Genomic DNA, 19,611 nt, shown 5'->3' with positions numbered 1-19,611 from the left:
CCACCTTAGAACACAGGGGCTGACTTGTGACCCACCATCAGTCTCACCTGGGTCGAGGCACATGAACTTGCAGCATTCCTTGGGGTCCTTGCGGTACTGCTGACAGCCCTGGGGCCTCTCACAGAGGGCAGCCACACACATCTCAGGCTCCCCACCATGGCAGGTGCAGCTCAGGCATGGGTCGTCTCCTTTGGGGGTGAAGTAGAACCCCTCATCCACCACATTGTCCTTGATGTCAACGCATGTTTGACCTGCAACATGCACATACATGCATATATGTATGCATCATCGGGCAGCAGACACGACAACAGAGGAGTTAGCAAGATCAACCAGAGAGCCCTCCCAGTGCTGAAGTGTGTGAGTCTGGCCCACAGCCACAGGAAGTGGCTATCCGATAGAGGTTGTCACTACAACTCGCTGTTAGGACAAAGCCTCATCAGGGCACACCTGGCCATGAGCCCAGACAGTTGGGAGAGAGAAGAGTGCTAGATTCCAGGGAAAAGCCTATGGAGAAGTGTTTGCTTTCAAGGATCTGCCTAAGCAGTTTACTTAGAGATTTCCTCAGTTTTAAAATGTAGCTGTCATGCATGTTAACCATTTTATAACACATCTGAGAATATGTCTCCAATGACTCTCCCAAGAAGCTGCTGGCTCTGCTTGAAAAAACAGTCCACTAGTCCTGAGAAACACATAATAAACTCTGTGCAGAGCTGCTGTGGGGCGGGAGGAAGAGAAATGGCCATCACCAGAGACTAGAGGAAGCTGACAGCTCAGAGCCCTAAGCCAGCCCTAGACACAACAGATGCCTCGAGGAAGGGACGAAGGATGAGGCAGGGGCAGATCTCCAAAAGACACATGCTCAGTGAAAGGCAAAGGGACATGAGAAGATGTTTGTTTCCATCTCCAAATGGAGTAGAGATATCTAAAAACATGCATCACAAATCCCACAACCATGGGTCTGTGCCTCACTTAAGACTGGGGTTGGGGCGCCTGGGTGGCTCAGTTGTTAGGCACCTGCCTTTGGTTCAGGTCATGATCCTAGGGTCCTGGGATCGAGCCCCACGTCAGGCTTCCTGCACAGCAGGAAGCCTGTTCTCTCTCTCCCACTCTCCCTGCTTGTGCTCCCCCTCTCGCTGTCTCTCTCCCTCTGGCAAATTATAAACAAATAAATGAAACAAAAAAAAAAAAAGAAAGGACTGGGGTCAGGTCTATGTGCTCATGTGGTCAGGAATATGCAGGGCAAGAAACTCACATAGAACTGATCTCTGTTAGAAGAGGGAGAAAAATAATGAAGAAAAATGAGCAGGCCTCAGAGAAACATGGGACACCACTGAGTGCACCATCACACACAAAATAGAAGTACCAGAAGAAGAAGAGAGCAGAAAGAGCAGAAAAAAGTATCTGAAGAATTATCAGCTGAAAACTTTCCAAACTCATTGAAAAACAAAACCTATACGTGTAGGAAGCGTAACAAACTCCAAGTTGGATAAATACAAAGAGCCCTAAGCACGTCAGAAACACACATCAGAGTAAAAGTGCTAACATCAAAGAAAATATGAAAACCTTAAGAACAGCAAGCCAGAAATGACATGTTACTTATAAGAGAACCCCGTAAGGCTAACAGCTGACTTCTCAGAAGAAAAAAGAGATATGAGAAGGCAGTGGGATAACATACTCAAGGTGCTCAAAGAAAAAAACTATCAGAATTCTACACCCAGCAAACCTAGCTTTCAAAACCTGAAGGCAACATAAAGACTTTTCCCAAACAGACAAGACCTAATTTGTTGCATTCACACATGCCTTATAAGTAATACCAAAGGAAGTCTTTTTTTTTTTTTTTTTTTTGAGGGAGAGAGATTGAGTATGAGGGGAGGGAGGGGCAGAGAGAGAGGGAAAGGGAGCCTCCTAAGTAGACTCCACATGAAGTGCGGAGCCTGACACAGGGTCCGACACAGAGCTCTATCTCACAACCCTGAGATCATGACCTGAGCTGAAATTAAGAGTCGGACACTTAACCGGCTGAGCCAACCAGGCACCCCACTCCAAAGGAAGTTCTTTTTTTTTTTTTTTTAAAGATTTTATTTCTTTATTTGACAGACAGAGATCACAAGTAGGCAGAGAGGCAGGCAGAGAGAGAGGAGGAAGCAGGCTCCCTACAGAGCAGAGAGCCTGATGTGGGACTCGATCCCAGGACCCTGAGATCATGACCTGAACTGAAGGCAGAGGCTTAACCCACTGAGCCACCCAGGCGCCCCCAAAGGAAGTTCTTTTTTTTTTTTTTTTTTTTTAAGATTTTATTTATTTATTTGGCAGACAGAGATCACAAGTAGTCAGAGAGGCAGGCAGAGAGAGGAAGGGAAGCAGGCTCCCCGCTGAGCAGAGAGCCTGATGTGGGGCTCGATCCCAGGACCCTGGGATCATGACCTGAACCGAAGGCAGAGGCTTTAACCCACTGAGCCACCCAGGTGCCCCAAAGGAAGTTCTTAAGGCTAAAAGAAAGTGATCCTCAGAGAGGAATTTGGATCTATACAAAAAACCAAAAGGCGCTAGAAAAGATAATCATGTGATTATGAAAGACAATATAAATGAGTTTTTTCTTAAAGATTTTATTTATTTGACAGAGAAAGACACAACAAGAGAGGGAACACAGGCAGGGGGAGTGGGAGAGGGAGAAGCAGGCTTCCCGCTGAGCAGGGAGCCCAATGTGGGTCTCGATCCCAGGACTCTGGGATCATGACTTAAGCGGAAGGCAGACACTTAACAACTGAGCCACCCAGGTGCTCCATAAATGAGTATTTTTTTCCTCTTAACTGAATGAAAAAGCAATTGTACGAGATACTGTGTTTATGGGGTGCCTGGGTGGCTCAGTCAGTTAAGCGGCTGCCTTTGGCTCAGGTCATGATCTCAGGGTCCTGGGATCGAGCCCTCCATCAGGCTCCCTGCTCAGCAGGGAGCCTGCTTCTCCCTTCCCTCTGCCTGCCGCTCTGCCTACTTGTGCTCTCTATCTCTCTGTCAAATAAATAAATAAAATCTTAAAAAAAAAAAGATATTGTGTTTATAACATAGTACTGGGCCTCTAACATATAGAAATGTAATGTATGTGTTTGCTGATAACAGCCCAAAGGAGGTGTGTGGAAGCAAAGCTGTTCCAGGCTAAGGAAATGACTGGTGGTGGTAATTAACAATGTTTTGTTTATTTGCAACACTAACAGACCTAATGTGTATAATGATAATACCAGAGAAAGAAGGAAAGGAAATTGGGTTATAAGAGGTAACATTCCGGGAACCTGGGTGGCTCAGTGGGTTAAAGCCTCTGCTTTCGGCTCAGGTCATGATCCCAGGGTACTGGGATCGAGTCCCGCATCGGGCACTCTGCTCAGCAGGGAGCCTGCTTCCTCCTCTCTCTCGGCCTGCCTCTCTGCCTACTTGTGATCTCTGTCTGTCAAATAAATAAATAAAATCTTAAAAAAAAAAAAGAGGTAACATTCCATATATCACTGAAATGAACCTAGTATCCATCTGAAGCTAATGTGAATAAAATGTATATTGCAGAATGTATATATAGATGTACATGGAGTTAGTGTTAATAGTTACAGTTATCTGTGACTATACTAAAAAGCACTCAACGGTACACTTTAAATGAGTGAATTGTAAAGTATGTGAATTATATCATAATAAAGCTGTTAAAAAAAAAGATGATGGCTGAGATCTTCCCATTATTAATAAAACACATAAATCCCCAGGGGTCCTAAAAGGACCAATAGAAATAAATCAATAACTTGGAACGCCTGGGTGGCTCAGTTGGTTAAGCCGCTGCCTTTGGCTCAGATCCCAATCCCACAGTTCTGGGATTGAGTTCTGCATCAGGCACCTTGCTCAGTGGGGAGCCTGCTTCTCTCTCTGCTTCTGCCTGCCATTCTGCCTGCTTGTGCGCTCTCTCTCTCTCTCTCTAACAAATAAATAAATAAATAAATAAAATAAAAAAAAAATCAACGACTAGACACAGTGTGATGAAACCTCAGCGAATCGACGAAGAGAAACTCTCAAAAGCGACAAGAGAGAAAGATTACCTGCTGTTCTGTGTACTTCCAGGCAATGGTCAGTCAGGTGTGGCCACAAGGCGGGGTACAGGGGAGGCAGGGAAAACAACGTGCATTATACTCATAGGTTCTGGACAGACAGAGTCATTGCACACCAACAAGGGATCACACAGGAAGAACACCAAGCGTGCTGCTCAACCAAGTGGGGAGGGAGCAGAGAAGGAGTGAGGAGCCACAGCAAGTGATTTACTGGGGGGTCAGGGCGGAGTACACAAGCAAAGGCATGGGGGGATTTCACTGGAACACTTGACCATCACTAGGTCACAGTCAGAAGGGAAGAAGAACTCATGGCAGAGGCTGACCTTATCACACTAGGGCACCTGGCCACCTGGGCAGGGTGCTCACGGTCTGCTTGTGGAGCAAGAAGATAAGTTGTAAAATTTATAATATACCTAACAAACCAAGGAAAGGCATATAATAGTTCAGAGTAACGAACAGGCAGAAACAATAAAATACCATCTTCAAAGTCTTGAGAAAAAGTAACTGTTAACCAACAGATCTAGACCCAGCTAAACGAACATTCGGGACTGGGGGCAAAAAATACAGACTTTTTGTAAAAGAGTAAACGAGTGTAGCACTAACACCACAGCCTCGTCTCAAAGAGCTCCTGAAGAATATATCTGAGAAATAAAAAGCTGAACCCAGAAAGAAGTGGGATGCAAGAAGAAATACTAAAGAAACTGATGAACATATGAGGAAAGGTACATAAATGCTAACTTCGTAAAACAGTAAGTGATTCATCTCAGAAGTATAAAAACAAAGTAAACGTAAAATAATGGACAAGTACATGTAAGTCAGAAGCTGGGGAACAACCGGAGCAAAAGCAATACAGAGTGGGGTTTTTTTGTTTTTAAAACTTTTTATTTTTAGGTGCACAGGGAAGTGTGTCAAGTGGCTCTTCAAAGAATTGAGCTTTAGGGCTGAAATGGCTGCCACTGGAGAAAAAACAACAAAAAAAACCCTCTGCTTTCCAATTCCAGCTGACGGTGACTTTTTGACTGATACCCATAAAAGAATTCATTCAAAAGCACACTGTCCTCGGCAGCCTGTGAGGTCCCTCGGGAATTCATCGTTTAGGGAAGGGGAGGTGTACCCAAGCTGCAGGTGCACGGCACGTGCTCTGCAGAACTGGAAGATAAGGGTTGGTTACAACCATCCTCTCAACGTCCCTTTTTAAGCCTTCTTAGAAGGTGGTTTGCACCATGAGTAGAAATTAGGCCCCCCTGCAGTTTAGATCTTCCTCACTCACTCAGTGAACGTGAAGTGGCACCAGCCCACTGCAAATTACAGGCTTCATTAGGGAGAAAAGAAATTACTGAGCAGCAAATTCTGTAAATTTGTAATTCAGATCTTAGACTGGCCTCACAACATAGGGTCTTTGTATTAACAGGAAGGAAGTTAGAGACACTGACTGCCTTCAGATTAAAAAAAAAAAATCCATTATGCCCTTTAAAAACGTAAGGGAAACCACTAACATGACAGGCATATGTAACAGAATTTCTGAACCAGTATAGGAAAGAAAAAGAGACTAGAGAAAAGTTGATTAAGTTCATGTAAGTCTAGAAAAGATAAAAAGGAAGAAAAATCCTGTGTAAACAGCAGAGAATAAGGTGCCAAAATCAATTTGAAGACTGAATTAAAAGAGTACAAAAAGGCAAACTGAAAGGAAGCTAGCACAAAAAGATGTAATAATAATGAAAAAAAAAAGAAAATAGTTCACATGTGTTGAGAGCTTTCTATGTGACAGGACTGTTCTTTGCACAGCACGTATGTTAACTGATCTCTCCCAACAACAAGGTGAGGTGGGTGCTCTAATACCCCCTTTTTCTGATGTGGAACCCAACTATTAAGCCTCTTCTCATAACGCCATTGTGCAGCTACCATTGGAAAAGAAGTACGACTTTAAGCAAAACCAACGAAAACTAGTATGGATAAAAAGGGATCATTACATTATAATAAAAAGTTTCAATTTAGGAAGCTATAATAATTATGAGTACTATCCCCCTGATAACATGACCTCAAGACAGATAAAGCTACAAGTAGAGAATTATCAGGGAAAAATGGATGATGTGACATCCACAGTCAGAGATTAAAACATGTCTCTTTCAACAACTGATGTATCATGCAGTTAAAACAGACTTGAACAATGCCATCAATAAGCCTGAGCTGGGGCGCCTGGGTGGCTCAGTAGGTTGAAGCCTCTGCCTTCGGCTCGGGTCATGATCCCAGGGTCCTGGGATCGAGCCCTACATCGGGCTCTCTGCTCAGCAGGGAGCTTGCTTCCTCCTCTCTCTCCCTCTGCCTGCGTCTCTGCCCACTTGGGATCTCTGTCTGTCAAATAAATAAATAAAATCTTAAAAAAAAAAAAAAAAAGCCTGAGCTAATAAATGTATAAAAAGTCTTATGGCCAAGAGTTTAAGCACATATGGAATAGTAACAAAAATCCTAACAACAATAGAACATAAATGTCATGTTATCTGACCACAATACACATAAGCCACTAAATTAAAAATCAGAGACTATTAGTAAATACAGTAAATGATCTATGATTAACCTAAGATAAGAATGATTTCCTGAAAGGAGGAAATACACCAACTACAAAAGGATCGGAGGCATCTTCTGGAGGGCTGGAAATGTTCCACATCTTGGTTTGGGGAAGTTGTTACACATGTATGTAATTTCAACAAACTTGCACTTAAGATCTGCATACTTTATTGTTTATAAGTGCAGGGAAAATAAAATTTAATGCTTTATATTAGAAAAAACTAAAAATTAAGGAGATAAGGGTCTAACTCTTGAAGGTGGAAAAATAAAAGGGTAAACCTGGGGCGCCTGGGTGGCTCAGTGGGTTAAAGCCTCTGCTTTCGGCTCAGGTCATGATCCCAGGGTCCTGGGTTCGAACCCCACATCAGGCTCTCTGCTCAGCTGGGAGCCTGCTTCCTCCTCTCTCTCTCTGCCTGCTTCTCTGCCTACCTGTGATCTACCTCTGTCAAATAAATAAATAAAATCTTAAAAAGAAAAGAAAAGGGTAAACCTAATGAAAGTAAAAGGATAGAAACTGACAGTAGAAATTGATGACCCAGGGGCACCTGGGTGGCTCAGTGGGTTAAGCCTCGGCCTCTGGCTCAGGTCATGATCTCAGGGTCCTGGGATCAAGCCCTGCATCAGGCTCTCTGCTCAGCAGGGAGCGTGCTTACCCCTCTCTTTCTGCCTGCCTCTCTGCCTACTGTGAACTCTCTCTCTCTGTCAAATAAATAAATAATCATATGATCTATGATTCACCTATGGTAAGAATGATTTCCTAGAAGGGGGAAATATACCCACTACAAAAGGATAGGAGGCTCAGGTCATGATCTCAGGGTCCTGGGATGGAGCCCTGCATCTGGCGCTCTGCTCAGCAGGGAGCCTACTCCCCCCACCCCCGCCCCGCCTGCCTCTCTGACTATTGTGAAATCTCTCTATCAAATAAATAAATAAAATCTTAAAAAAATAAAAAAAGAATGAAATTAATGGCACAGAAAACAGATACACAATAGTGAGAATCCATTACTACCCAAAACCAGTTATTCACAAAGATGAATCAAAGAGTCAAACATTCAGGAAGACTAATCAAGAAAGAAGAAAGTCTAAATAATATTAGGAATCAAAAGGTCAAAGTGATATACATGAATGCTTCAAAAATCACAAGAGAATGCTAAGAGAATTGTACGAGAATGAAGCAGAAAATTTAGACACATAGGCCATGTCCTAAATAAATATGACTTCTTGAACTGACTGAAAAGGAACCAGGAAACTTGAATACACCTATAATCACTAAAACAACTAAATTAGTATGAAAAAATCTATATATCCAGGATATCTACATATAGACACACACACACATGCAGGCACACACACCAGTCTCAGCTCTGTCCACTGAAAGGGTGTAAAAGCCAAGAATATAACTAGTGCCCAGGTCCTCCAAGGCACTCTGGGAGAAGGCTGAGTCCAGAGAGTACAGGATGAACTAGAAAAAGAAAACAAACAGAAGGAAATAATAAAAAGCAATTATCAGTGAAACTGAAAGAGAAAAATCAACGATACAAAAAGCTGGTTCTCAAGAAAAATCGACAGAACTGATAAACCTCTAGCAAAATCAAACTGGGAAAAACACAAATCACCGAGGGCAGGAATGAAATAGGGGACATCACATAAATCCTGCCGGCATAAGGTTAATAAGAGAACACGATGAACAACTCTATGCCCATAAATCTGAGTCCTTGCAAGAAATGGATCAATTCTTTTTTTTTTTTTTAAGATTTCATTTATTTATTTGAAAGACAGAGATCACAAGCAGGCAGAGAGGCAGGCAGAGAGAGAGGAAGGGAAGCAGGCTCCCTGCTGAGCAGAGAGCCCGATGCAGGGCTCGATCCCAGGACCCTGGAATCATGACCCGAGCCAAAGGCAGAGGCTTTAACCCACTGAGCCACCCAGGCGCCCCAAGAAATGGATCAATTCTTTGCAAACCAGAAATGGATCAATTCTTTGCAAACCAGAAACTATCAAAAATTCACTCAGTGTGAAACAGACAATCTGAACAGTCCTGTAACCAACAACTAAGTAGAATGTATAATTTAAAAACTAGCCCCAAAAGAAATCTCAGGACCAAGTGGTTTCACTGGAGAAATCTACCACTACAGATGGCTGCAAGTGGGTGTGGTTATAAAGGAATAATAGGGAGGCTCTTTATGGTGCTGGAACTACTCATATCTCGACTGTGTTAAAGGAACCTATACAAGTAGGGGTGCCTGGGTGGCTCAGTGGGTTAAAGCCTCTGCCTTTGGCTCGGGTCATGATCCCAGGGTCCTGGGATCGAGCCCCACTTTGGGCTCTCTGCTCCGCAGGGGGCCTGCTTCCTCCTTTCTCTCTCTCTGCCTGCCTCTCTGCCTACTTGTGATTTCTACCTGTCAAATAAATAAATGAAATCTCTTAAAAAAAAAAAAAGGAACCTACACAAGTAATAAAATTCTACAAATCCCTCTCTCTCTCTCTCACACACACACATGTGCACATGCACAAATGAATACAAGTAAACCTGAAAATAGCTGAATAAGGTCAGTGGATTATGTCCAAGTCAATAATCCTGGCTGTGATATTATACTACAGTTTTGCAAAACACTCCCATTTGGGGGAATAGGGCAAAATGTATTAACGGATCTCTCTAATTTACTTTAAATGCATCTGAACCTACAGGATCTCAACAAAAATGTCAATTTCAAAGATAAATAAATACACACACATACATATATACCAGCATAAATGGGTCAAATTAACCATAAAAATAAATAATGGTACTCATGAATTATAATCCATCTTCTATAATAAAAATCCCAGAGTGCATTCTAATACAAATAAAGAGATTGATAAATGGGGGAGAAGGGAATGCTCTTCCTTACAAAAGAATGCCCACTAGTACACATGGAAGGAATGGGAGTTAAATTGCCAGTACATGGCAGCATCAGCAGGTACAAGTCTGATGAGGAACAGGAATTTTACAGGGCCTCAAAGGATCTCCTCATATATTACTTATTAATTTCAAAATGGGAAAAACTAGAACTTTAAAGTACAGAAATCTGGCAGGTACAACCTTAATCCAGGGATCAAAGCTAATGTCACCAATGTCAGGGCAAAGCGACACCACATGCCTCATGATATATCTAAGAGACTAAATATACAGACGATGGCTAGGCCATATATGACAACACAGCTCTGACTCACCACCCCTGCAGCGACCAGCCCAGAACATTGAGGATTTGGTCGATGACTAGGAGCTTGCCTATTTTTGCCCACACTTCCAAGGCAGGACCCAGCAGAGAAAGCCAAATATGTGCCTCAAATGAATTGGCTAAATTGCCCAGCTTGTCGTTAGCCTGCTCCCAGCTTCCCACCCAACTGCTCCCAATCTGAGCAATGGAAACCTTCAGGGCACTGGTGAAAAACCCCTGTGATAGATCCACAACTTCAGCTGGAGCTATGAAGGCCACACACATTAAGACAGCTAGCTGCAAGAGACAGTCTCCCTGAAGGGTGGCCCAAAGGGAAGATCTCAAGCAGAGGGCAGAGCAGACATTAAGAAGAGCCCTTTGGAGAAATGAAAGATGTTGGCAAGGGTGCAGAGAAAGGGGAACCCTCCTGCATTGTTGGTGGGAATGCAAGCTAGTTCAGTGTCTCTGGGAAACAGTATGGAAGTTCCTCAAAAAGTTGAAAAAAATGGTACCCTACAACCCAGCAATTGCACTACTGGGTATTTACCCCAAAGATACAAATGTAGTGATCCGAAGGGGCACCTGCACCCCAATGTTTATAGCAGCAATGTCCACAAGAGCCAAACTATGGAAAGAGCCTAGATAACCATCAACAGGGGAACTATATAACCATCAACAGGGGAATGGATAAAGAAGATGTGGTATGGGGTGCCTGGGTGGCTCAGTTGGTTTTAAATGACAGCCTTCGGCTCAGGTCAGGATCCTGGAGTCCTGGGATTGAGTCCTGCATCAAGCTCTCTGCTCGGCGGGGAGTCTGCTTCTCCCACTGACCTCTCTCCTCTCATGCTCTCTCTCTCAAATAAATAATAAAATCTTAAAAAGAAAAAAAAAAGATGTGGTGTATATATACACAATGGAATATTATGCAGCCATGAAAAAACCCCACACTAAAATCTTGCCATTTACAACGATGTAGATGGAACTAGAGAGTATTATGCTAAGCGAAATAAGTCAATCAGAGAAAGACAATTATCATATGATCTCACTGATATGAGGAATCTAAGAAATAAGACAGAGGATCATAGCGAAAGGGAGGGAAAAATGAAACAAGATGAAACCAGAGAGGGAGACAAACGAAGAGACTCTTACTCTCAGGAAACAAACTCAGGGTTGCTGGACGGAAGTGGGTGGGAGGGTTGGGATGGCTGGGTGATGGACACTGGGAGGGTATGTGCTATGGTGAGAGCTGTGAATTGTGTAAGACTGATAAATCACAGACCTGTACCCCTAAAACAAACAATACATTTGCCAATAACAAAAATAAAATAAAATAAAGTGGAAAAAAAAAAAAAAGAAGAGCCCCTTGGAAAATCAGCTCTACTCTAGAAACAAGGCAGCTACTGAATATGAAAGCTGGGGTGCATGGATATCTACAGCCCAGCCCCAAACCTGCCCACACTGATGCCCCACACCACCACTGTAGTAAAAACCCTACACATAAGTCCTATCAGAAGGAAAGGCAAGCCTCTTTCCATGGACCAAAACCACCTAGTGAACTCAATCTCTACTGTCCTACACAAGCTGTCTGATCTTCGACAAAATATTATACAAGGCATGAAAAAGCCGGAAAAAAATAATCCACAAAAACTCCAGAGATGACTATATCAATCAAACTACACTCAAATAAAGGAACCATCCTACAGAAAATTTAAAATAACTATGATGAATATGTTAAAAGCTCTAATGGAAAACGCAGATAATATATGAGATGAAAAACTCCGCAGAGATGGAAACTCAGGAAAGAATCAAACAGCAACACCTGGGTGGTTCAGCTGGTTAAGCGGCTCGTGCGGGTCATGATCTCAGGGGTCTTGGCATCTAGTCCCTCTGCTCAGCGGGGAGTCTGCTTCTCCCTCTCCCTCTGCCCCTCACCTTGTGCTCTCTCTTTCTCTCTCTAAAACAATTAAATAAAATCTTTTTTTTTTTTAAATAGAAATGCTAGAAATGAAAAACACACAAAATATCAAAAACGAACAGGTGAAAAATGCCATCAGTGGGCTCATAAGCAGACTCAGCAAAGCTAAGGAAAGAATTAGTAAAACATGTCAACAGAAATTACTCAAACCGAAAGACAAAAAAGAAATTAAAGAAACACTACAACTAAACGCAATGCCTGATTCTGGACTGGATCTTGGACCAGGAAAGAAGTAGCTATAAGGTGTATTATTGAAACAACTGACAAAACTGTCATAACAAATTGTAGATTACTGTTTAGCACTAATCCCATGTTAAGTGTCCTGATTTTGATAACTGTGTCATGGTTATGTAAGAGTGTGTCCTGGTTCTTATGAAATACACCAAATATTTAGGCCTCGAGGGTTCAGTATCTTCAGTTTACTCTCAAATGGTTTGGAATAAATATGCAGAGAAAAAATGATAAGCAAATGTGGCAAAAACAAATTAGCTGGTGAATCTGCATAGGGGTTATAAGAGAGGAAGTTCCTTGTACCATTCCCACAACTTTTCCCTAAGCTCGAAATTAGTGGACTCTTGATTAAGGGCGCTGACCTCTGCATAGTCAGAAATCCACATGTACCTGCCGACTCCCCACAAAATGTAACTACTAATAGTCTACTGCTGACCCAAAGTCTTACAGATAAACATGAACAATTAACACAGATTTTGTATGTGATATGCATTATATACTTTACTCTTACAATAAGCTAAAGAAAAGAAAGTATTAAGAAAATCATAAAACAAAACACATTTTCAACAGTATATTGTATTTACTGAAAAATAACCCCACATGTAAGTGGATTTAAACCCATGTTGTTCAAGTATCAACTCTGTATCTAAATAACAAGTTACAAAGTCCCTAACCTCCCAGGCCCATATAGTCCCATAGGGTATGGTTTACCAAACACTCAAGGACAAGATCATTCCCAACTACTGCAAACTGACTTAGAAACTCATAAAAAAGAAAGCTTCCCGGGGCACCTCAGTGGCTCAGTGGGTTAAGCCTCTGCCTTCGACTCAGGTCGTGGTCCCAGGGCCCTGGGATTGAGCCCCGCATTGGGCTCTCTGCTCAGTGGGGAGCCTGCTTCCCCCTCTCTCTCTGCCTGCTGCTCTGCCTACTTGTGATCTGTCAAATAAATAAATAAATAAATAAATTAAAAAAATCTTTAAAAAAAGAAAAAAAAGAAAGAAAGCTTCCCAACTGATCTCATAAATCGAATAAAAATGTGATACAAAAACTAGTCAAGGAGAACATAGAAAAGAACTGTAACAGGACAAGCTCACTTCTTAAAGGAGTTTCAAAATCCTAAATAAAATATTTATTTTATTTCAAAAATAAATATTCCTAAAAATCCTAAATAAAATATCAGTGAAGCAAAGCCAGTAATACACATACAAAGAATCCCAAAGATGGTTTAATATCAGAAATCTACTAATGTAAAAAAGTAAATGATAAATAAAGTCATATAATACAAGCAAAATAGTTATATATATATATATATATATTTTTTTTTTTAAAGATTTTATTTATTTGTCAGAGAGAGAGAGAGAGCGAGCACAGGCAGACACAGTGGCAGAGGGAGAAGCAGGCTCCCTGCGGAGCAAGGAGCCCGATGCGGGACTTGATCCCATGACGCTGGGATCATGACCTGAGCCGAAGGCAGCCGCTTAACCAACTGAGCCACCCAGGCGTCCCAAGCAAAATAGTAATATAAATCAGTAAAGAAGAAAAGCCACATGATCCCAGTAAGTGCAGAAAAGGCATTTGCATTTTTGTAATGTAGAAATTCCCAGCAAATTACAGGAGTGGAAAGGTATACTTTCTTAACCTCAAAAAGGTATTTTCTTAATCTTTTTTTTTTCCTTTTAAGATTTATTTTATTTATTTGTCAGAGAGAAAGACTGAGAGAGGGAGAGCCACAAGCAGAGGGAGTGGCAGGCAGAGGGAGAAGCAGGCTCCTTGCTGAGCAAGGAGTCTGATGTGGGGCTCCATCCTGGGACCCTGGGATCATGACCTGAGCTGAAGGCAGACAGACGCTCAACTGAATGAGCCCCCCAGGCATTCTGTAATTTCTCAATTTTTTTTTTCAAGTTTTTTTTTCTTTTTATTATTTTCTTGACAGAGAGAGACACAGAGGGAGAGGGAACACATGCAGCGGGCACAGGAGAGGGAGAAGAAGGCTTCCTGCTGAGCAGGGAACCTGATATGGGCCTCAATTCCAGGACCCCGGGATCATGACCTGAGCCAAAGGCAGACTCTTAACGACTGAGCCACTCAGGCGCCCCCATATTTTCTCAATCCTGAAGAAAGTTCCATATTTATTTTTTTTTAGATTTTATTTATCTGACAGACAGAGATCACAAGTAGGCAGAGAGGCAGGCAGAGAGAGAGGGGGAAGCAGGCTCCCCGCTGAGCAGAGAGCCCGATGCAGGGCTCGATCCCAGGCACCTGGGATCATGACCTGAGCCAAAGGCAGAGGTTTAACCCACTGAGCCACCCAGGCAACCCAAAAGTTCCATATTCAACACTGAAACACTAAAAGCTTTCCCTTTGAGGCTGGGAAGATAAGTTTATGCTTACTACCAGCGCTTCTAATCAACACTACACTGGAGTCCTTAGCAAGTAAAGAACACCAGGTGAAAAAACAAAGAAATAAAAAGTCGAAGATTTGAAAGAAGACACGAAAATGCCTAAATAGAAAATCTAGCAGAATCCAACCAGGCAAGCGTTCTAATAATGGAGTTCGAAAATGAATCCTAAAATTTAGGTGAAGAAGAAAAATGCTGAGAGTCAGCAACAGAAAGGACAAGAATGAGGCAGGGAAGCCCAGCACTGGCCAGGAGGATGTATCCCAAGGCTCCTGTAAAGACAGTGTGGTATCACCACAGGACTGACAAACAGGCAAGGGTCAGAATGGAGTCCAGAAATAGGCTCAGACATCTACGAACCCCTGATGAATGATAAATCAGTGTGGAAGGGAATGATGGTCCAAAACAACGGTGCTAAGATCATCAGCTGCCCCCCCAGACGGCCAACATGCTGCCTCTGGGTGTGATTTGTCCCTCCTCCCACCGCAGAGGGGCCTGGGCGGGGGGCCCTGCCCTTAGTAAGCACAACACACTCTGTGTCCCTGAAGCCAGAGGAGACCTCGATGTGGAATATGGGTGAGTGAGAGGGACAGGGGAGGATCACAGACGGAGCTGGGGGAGTGGTCCAGACACAGCACGGGCAGTCTTGGAAAGACTCAAGGAGAGTGCAGGTGGGTGACCAGGGGAGTCAGCAGCTCCAAATTACCAAGAGATGTGGCAAGTCCTCTGTTACCATTCTTGTTTAATCTCTGAACAACTTGGTGTGGAGGGCAGGGATTATTACTTCTATCCTGGGAAAGAGAAACAAGGGCTCACAGACATGGCCTGCTGCCCAGGTTCTCGCCCTCCCCCGACGGCAGTGGTGTGTGTTCAAGGATGGGGTAAGCCAGGCAAGGAGCTCCTGCTACCCCGCTGTGACACAGGGGTCTGCTCTGGTCAAAGTCTACTCAAGGTTGACACCAAGGTCCAGAAATCAGACAGCCATACTCATGTATTCATGAAAAGCACTTCCTTATGGCTCCCCAGGAATCATGGCCAAGGGGGCTTACTTCTTTTACAGAGAAACGAAGACTTCTCGTAGCAGTTCTCTGCATGCCAGCTGTGCAGGTCGTGGTGGCGGAGGGTGGGGAAGTGGAAGCACTGGAGTTGGGCGCAGAACACGTTGTCGCTTTCTGACATGGCTGAGGCGAAGATGGGGTCTGGGGGCAGGAACACCTCTGAGGAACCTGGGGGGGAAATAACATGGTGTCAACAGACCAATCACATGCAGTCCTTGTGGGGACCAAGGTTCCCCCTCAAGCTGGACCATCAGTCAGAGGGCTTGTGGGCCACCCCGTGCTAGGTGCACTGCAGGTACAGCATTTGTTCACGGCCTCCCCTAGTTCCCATGAGCACAGCTCTGGGCAACGGGATGAATAAAGTAATGGGCCAGAACACAGTAGCTTAAAATGTTCGCGTTCATACGGATAAACAACAAATAAACAGGAGCGGGGGGACCCATCCCAACAGGGTATCAACTAGTAAACGGAGAAGGGCTCAAAAAGGCACCCACTGCACGTGCCGGGACACACAATTCAGACAGAACCGTGGCTCTGACGACCCAGCAGGGCTATCAGCTGGCCAGGTGAACTGGAAAGCGCCGGCTCCCTGGGATCCCCTCCCAGCTCCAGAGAGGCTCTGTTACTCACTTAACTTCTGCCTTCCAAGCTGGGGACCAGGCAATCAGAGAGCATGCTGCCCTGGCAGCCCAGAGTGGGGGTATCGGAGTGTAGGGAGAGGGGGCCAGGAACCTCTATGCTTCTCATTTGCAATGTCCCAGGAGGTGGGACTCTGGCCACATCTGGGGCACAGCACAGCCAGCTCCCAGAGCCCACTCTCTACCTCAGAGAACCCTTCAACACTGGACCACCAAAAGATGCCTTGAGGCTAACCCAGACGTGGGTCACCGGAGATACCCTCATTTTACTATGACGGCAAGGCGGTTTACCCTTGGACAGCGACAAGGTGTTCCTATGCATGCCTTCTGAACTCTATTTGCTCCCAAAACTAAGCATGGAGGTCAGTTTGGAAGAGCTAGCGAGTCTGGACGTGGGCCCTCATCCTGTAGACACTGGGAACATGGCCTCCCAGCTCCCTGACAAGGGCAGAAAGATGGACTTTGGGGAAGCTGATGGGATAGATGCCCAGTCCCCAGCTGACAGGCACAATGTCATTGCACCCCTGCTAGGGGATATTGGGGCTCCATGATCACAGGACCACCATGGAAGGAGGGTAGGAGTGGGGGGCTTCTCACACCATTTGGGGAGACTGCCTCCAATGCTAAGAGTGGGTGCTGCCATTCTTAGCTCCCTGCTCCCCAACGAGGTCTCCTGTAACCCTTGTGTGCCCTCTTCTTCTTCAGATGTCCTTCATTTGGCAGAAGCCTCCCTTCTTAAAAACTGTTTTCTTCACTATTTGACCTCTTGTCTCATAGGCTGAAAATGGAATAGATTCATCCCGTCCTTTATTTAAAAGAAAAAAGAAAAAAAATGTCTTCAGGGGCACCTGGGTGGCAGAGTCAGTTGGTTATCGAACTCTTAGTTTTGGCTCAGGTCATGATCTCAGGGGACTGGAATTGAGCCCCACACATCAGACTCTGCACTCAGCATGGAGTCTGCTTGAGATTCTCTCTCTCTCTCCCTCTGCCCCTCCAGCTCATGTTCTTAAAAAGAACAAAAAAAAAAAAAAAAAAGTCTTTAGCCTTGAAGCTAGTCACCAGCCCAGAGCACAATGTCAGCATGTGACTACAAAGCTCCGATCAAGGCCACAGATGACCTCTCAGGGTAGAGTCTGGGGGCCTGGCCCCCACCACCTGTCCTGCCCTTGGCTGCCTGGAACCTGCCTGAGTCAAGCTGAGCGTGGAGGGTGGGGTGGATGAGGGCAGCTCCAGTGCCAGCAGGCCATGCACGGATGGAGGGTACAGGGAGGGCAGAGTGGAGCGAGCTCCTCCCACCCGCTGGTGCCCATGGGACTACCTGGGCCTCCTCGCTCTGTGCTGGTCAGAAGCCCTGTTTACCCTGAGGTCATGTGAGCTGCGATTTCTTGAAACCAGTAACTTAGAAGATCACTTCCTCTTTGCCAAACCTTGTTCCTTTCAGGTCTTCATTTTATGCGCCCTCTCCATCTGCCAGGAGTTAAATGAGGCTAATCCCAACACACTCAGTGTGGTCTTCACTTAGCATCCCCCCAAAATTCATGGCCACCTGAAACCTCAGAATGTGGACCTTATTTGGCTCCCAAGGTTAAATCATCTGGGATCTGGAGTGGGTCTTAAATCAAAGGACCAGTGTCCTTATACCAAGGGAGAAGAAACAGAGAAACATGTGGGAAATGGTCACAGACAGAGCAGAGCCCAGAATGTGGCTGTCACAAGCCAAGGAACGCCAGGAGCCACTATCCAGTGGCAAAGGAGGAACTCCCCTGAGTCTCTGGAGGGAGGGCGGCCCTGCCGACACCTTGATTTTGGATCTGTCTCCAGAACTGTGAGAAAGTAAACTTCTGTTAAGCCAGAAGTGAGTGGTACTCTGCTAGAGCAGCTCAAGGCATCTAACACAGCCTCCTAATCATCTTCCCGACTGATTTAACAAATGCCCCCAGGCCCCAGCCTATGAACAGACACTCGGGGTACACCGGGCGACAGCAGCAGGCAGAGATCCTTGTCTTCCAGAGCTCACACCAGGTGGGGGGGGGGGGGTTGTAAAGGCCAGAAACAGATGACTAAGAGACCCAATGAATGAAGTATATGTGATGTTGGAAGGTCACAACTGCTCTAGGTCAAAAGAAATCTGGAGCACAGAAATGAACGCAGACCTCGGAGCAGTGCCATGGGAGCAGAGAAGGGAGGGGAGGGGTGACCAGGCTTGTACTGGGAGTGCCATACCACATACAGGCTCACTGCTTTGCTAGAAGGATTCAAGGGGTCCAGCTTCTAGTGGCAGTCGTAGCAGTCATATTACAGCAACACAGCATGGTACAGCAGCAGCAAGAGAAGGGGACAGCTCGGGGAGGGTCTGGGGGCATCCAGGCCAGACTTCCTGAGCACTCTCCCACCTAGCAGGAGTGTGTGGGCTTTGCTAGCAGCAAGCTTCAGCAACATGGATGTGGCATTTCTGCCCAGAGGAGCCCCTGGGGAACCTTGATTCCGGGCTCACCACTGTTTATGTGGTCCAGGCGGCCTGATATAGTAGGCTCCACCTAACCCCCAAGCTGTCCCAGGCACCAGCCAGGACCAGGTCAGCTGGGCTACCTTCTCCTGCACCGGAGCGAGCCTGGACCTTGGGAAGGAGCATCCCAGGGAGGGCTTACAGTAGCAGCAAAGGACGCATGTGGCTAGAGAGGGGGCAGAGGGAAAGGCTACTGTAGCCTTTCTTAAGAGAAGCAGCCCCAGAGGCGGGAGGGGGAAGAGTAGAGGACCCTCAGACAGCTGTGTGAGGAGATGGGGGTGGGTGGGGTCGGCAGCAAGAAGACCAGGCTGGAGGCGTGTTTGGGAATTTAGGTGGGTGATGCTAGATCTGGTGGCTGTGACCTGGTGACAAGTGATGAGATTGTGGACAAGTCTAAAAGGACATGAGAGGGATACCTGGGTGGCTCAGTTGGTTAAGATGCTGCCTTTGGCTCAGGTAATGATCCCAGGGTCCTGGGATCAAGTCCCACATTGGGTTACTTGCTCAGCGGGGAGCCTCTCTCTGCCACTGCCTGCCACTCTGCCTGCTTATGCTCTCTCTATTTGACAAATAAATAAATAAAATCTTTAAAAAATAAAATAAAATAAAAGGGCATGAGATCATGCAATCATACCAGCAGACCCCCCCCCCCGCGGACCAGCCCTGACTGCTGTCTCTGCAGGAGGGCCTCCCAAGTGGCAGCAAATGCTCCCAGACACACCCACTCCCTCTGTGCATAAGCTGTCCCTAGCCAGGCACACATGGCCGTATGCGACAACGCTGAATTTCCTCTGTTGGCACCCCCACCCTGCAGTAGGCTGACCTTCATTCATTTTCTACCCAGTGTGCTGTCCGCTTCCCCACAGTGGGCTGTCCACCTCCCGAGGCAGGGCCTCACCTTCCCATACAGTACCACAGCCCCCACAGAACGGGCCTGCCCTGGGGCCCACAAGGGGCTGT

The 19,611-nt window shown here is 45.3% G+C and overlaps 1 protein-coding gene across 2 annotated transcripts in view; it reads right to left on the bottom strand.

Moving 5' to 3' along the window:
- DGCR2 (DiGeorge syndrome critical region gene 2) overlaps positions 1-19,611 on the bottom strand; it is a 92,339-nt gene that overhangs the window by 10,174 nt on the left and 62,554 nt on the right. For both annotated transcript variants that reach the window (XM_080821538.1, XM_080821539.1), the window contains 2 exons: positions 15,499-15,675; positions 48-251 (listed from right to left, as the gene is read on the bottom strand). In XM_080821538.1, coding sequence (XP_080677664.1) covers positions 48-251; positions 15,499-15,675 — 381 coding nt within the window. The remainder of the gene's footprint in view (positions 1-47; positions 252-15,498; positions 15,676-19,611) is intronic.

This window comes from Martes martes (genome assembly GCF_963455335.1).
Source record: "Martes martes genome assembly, chromosome: 13".
NCBI lineage: Eukaryota > Metazoa > Chordata > Mammalia > Carnivora > Mustelidae > Martes > Martes martes.
Note: the sequence above shows the minus strand (reverse complement) of the source record. Positions and strands in the feature narration are given on the sequence as shown.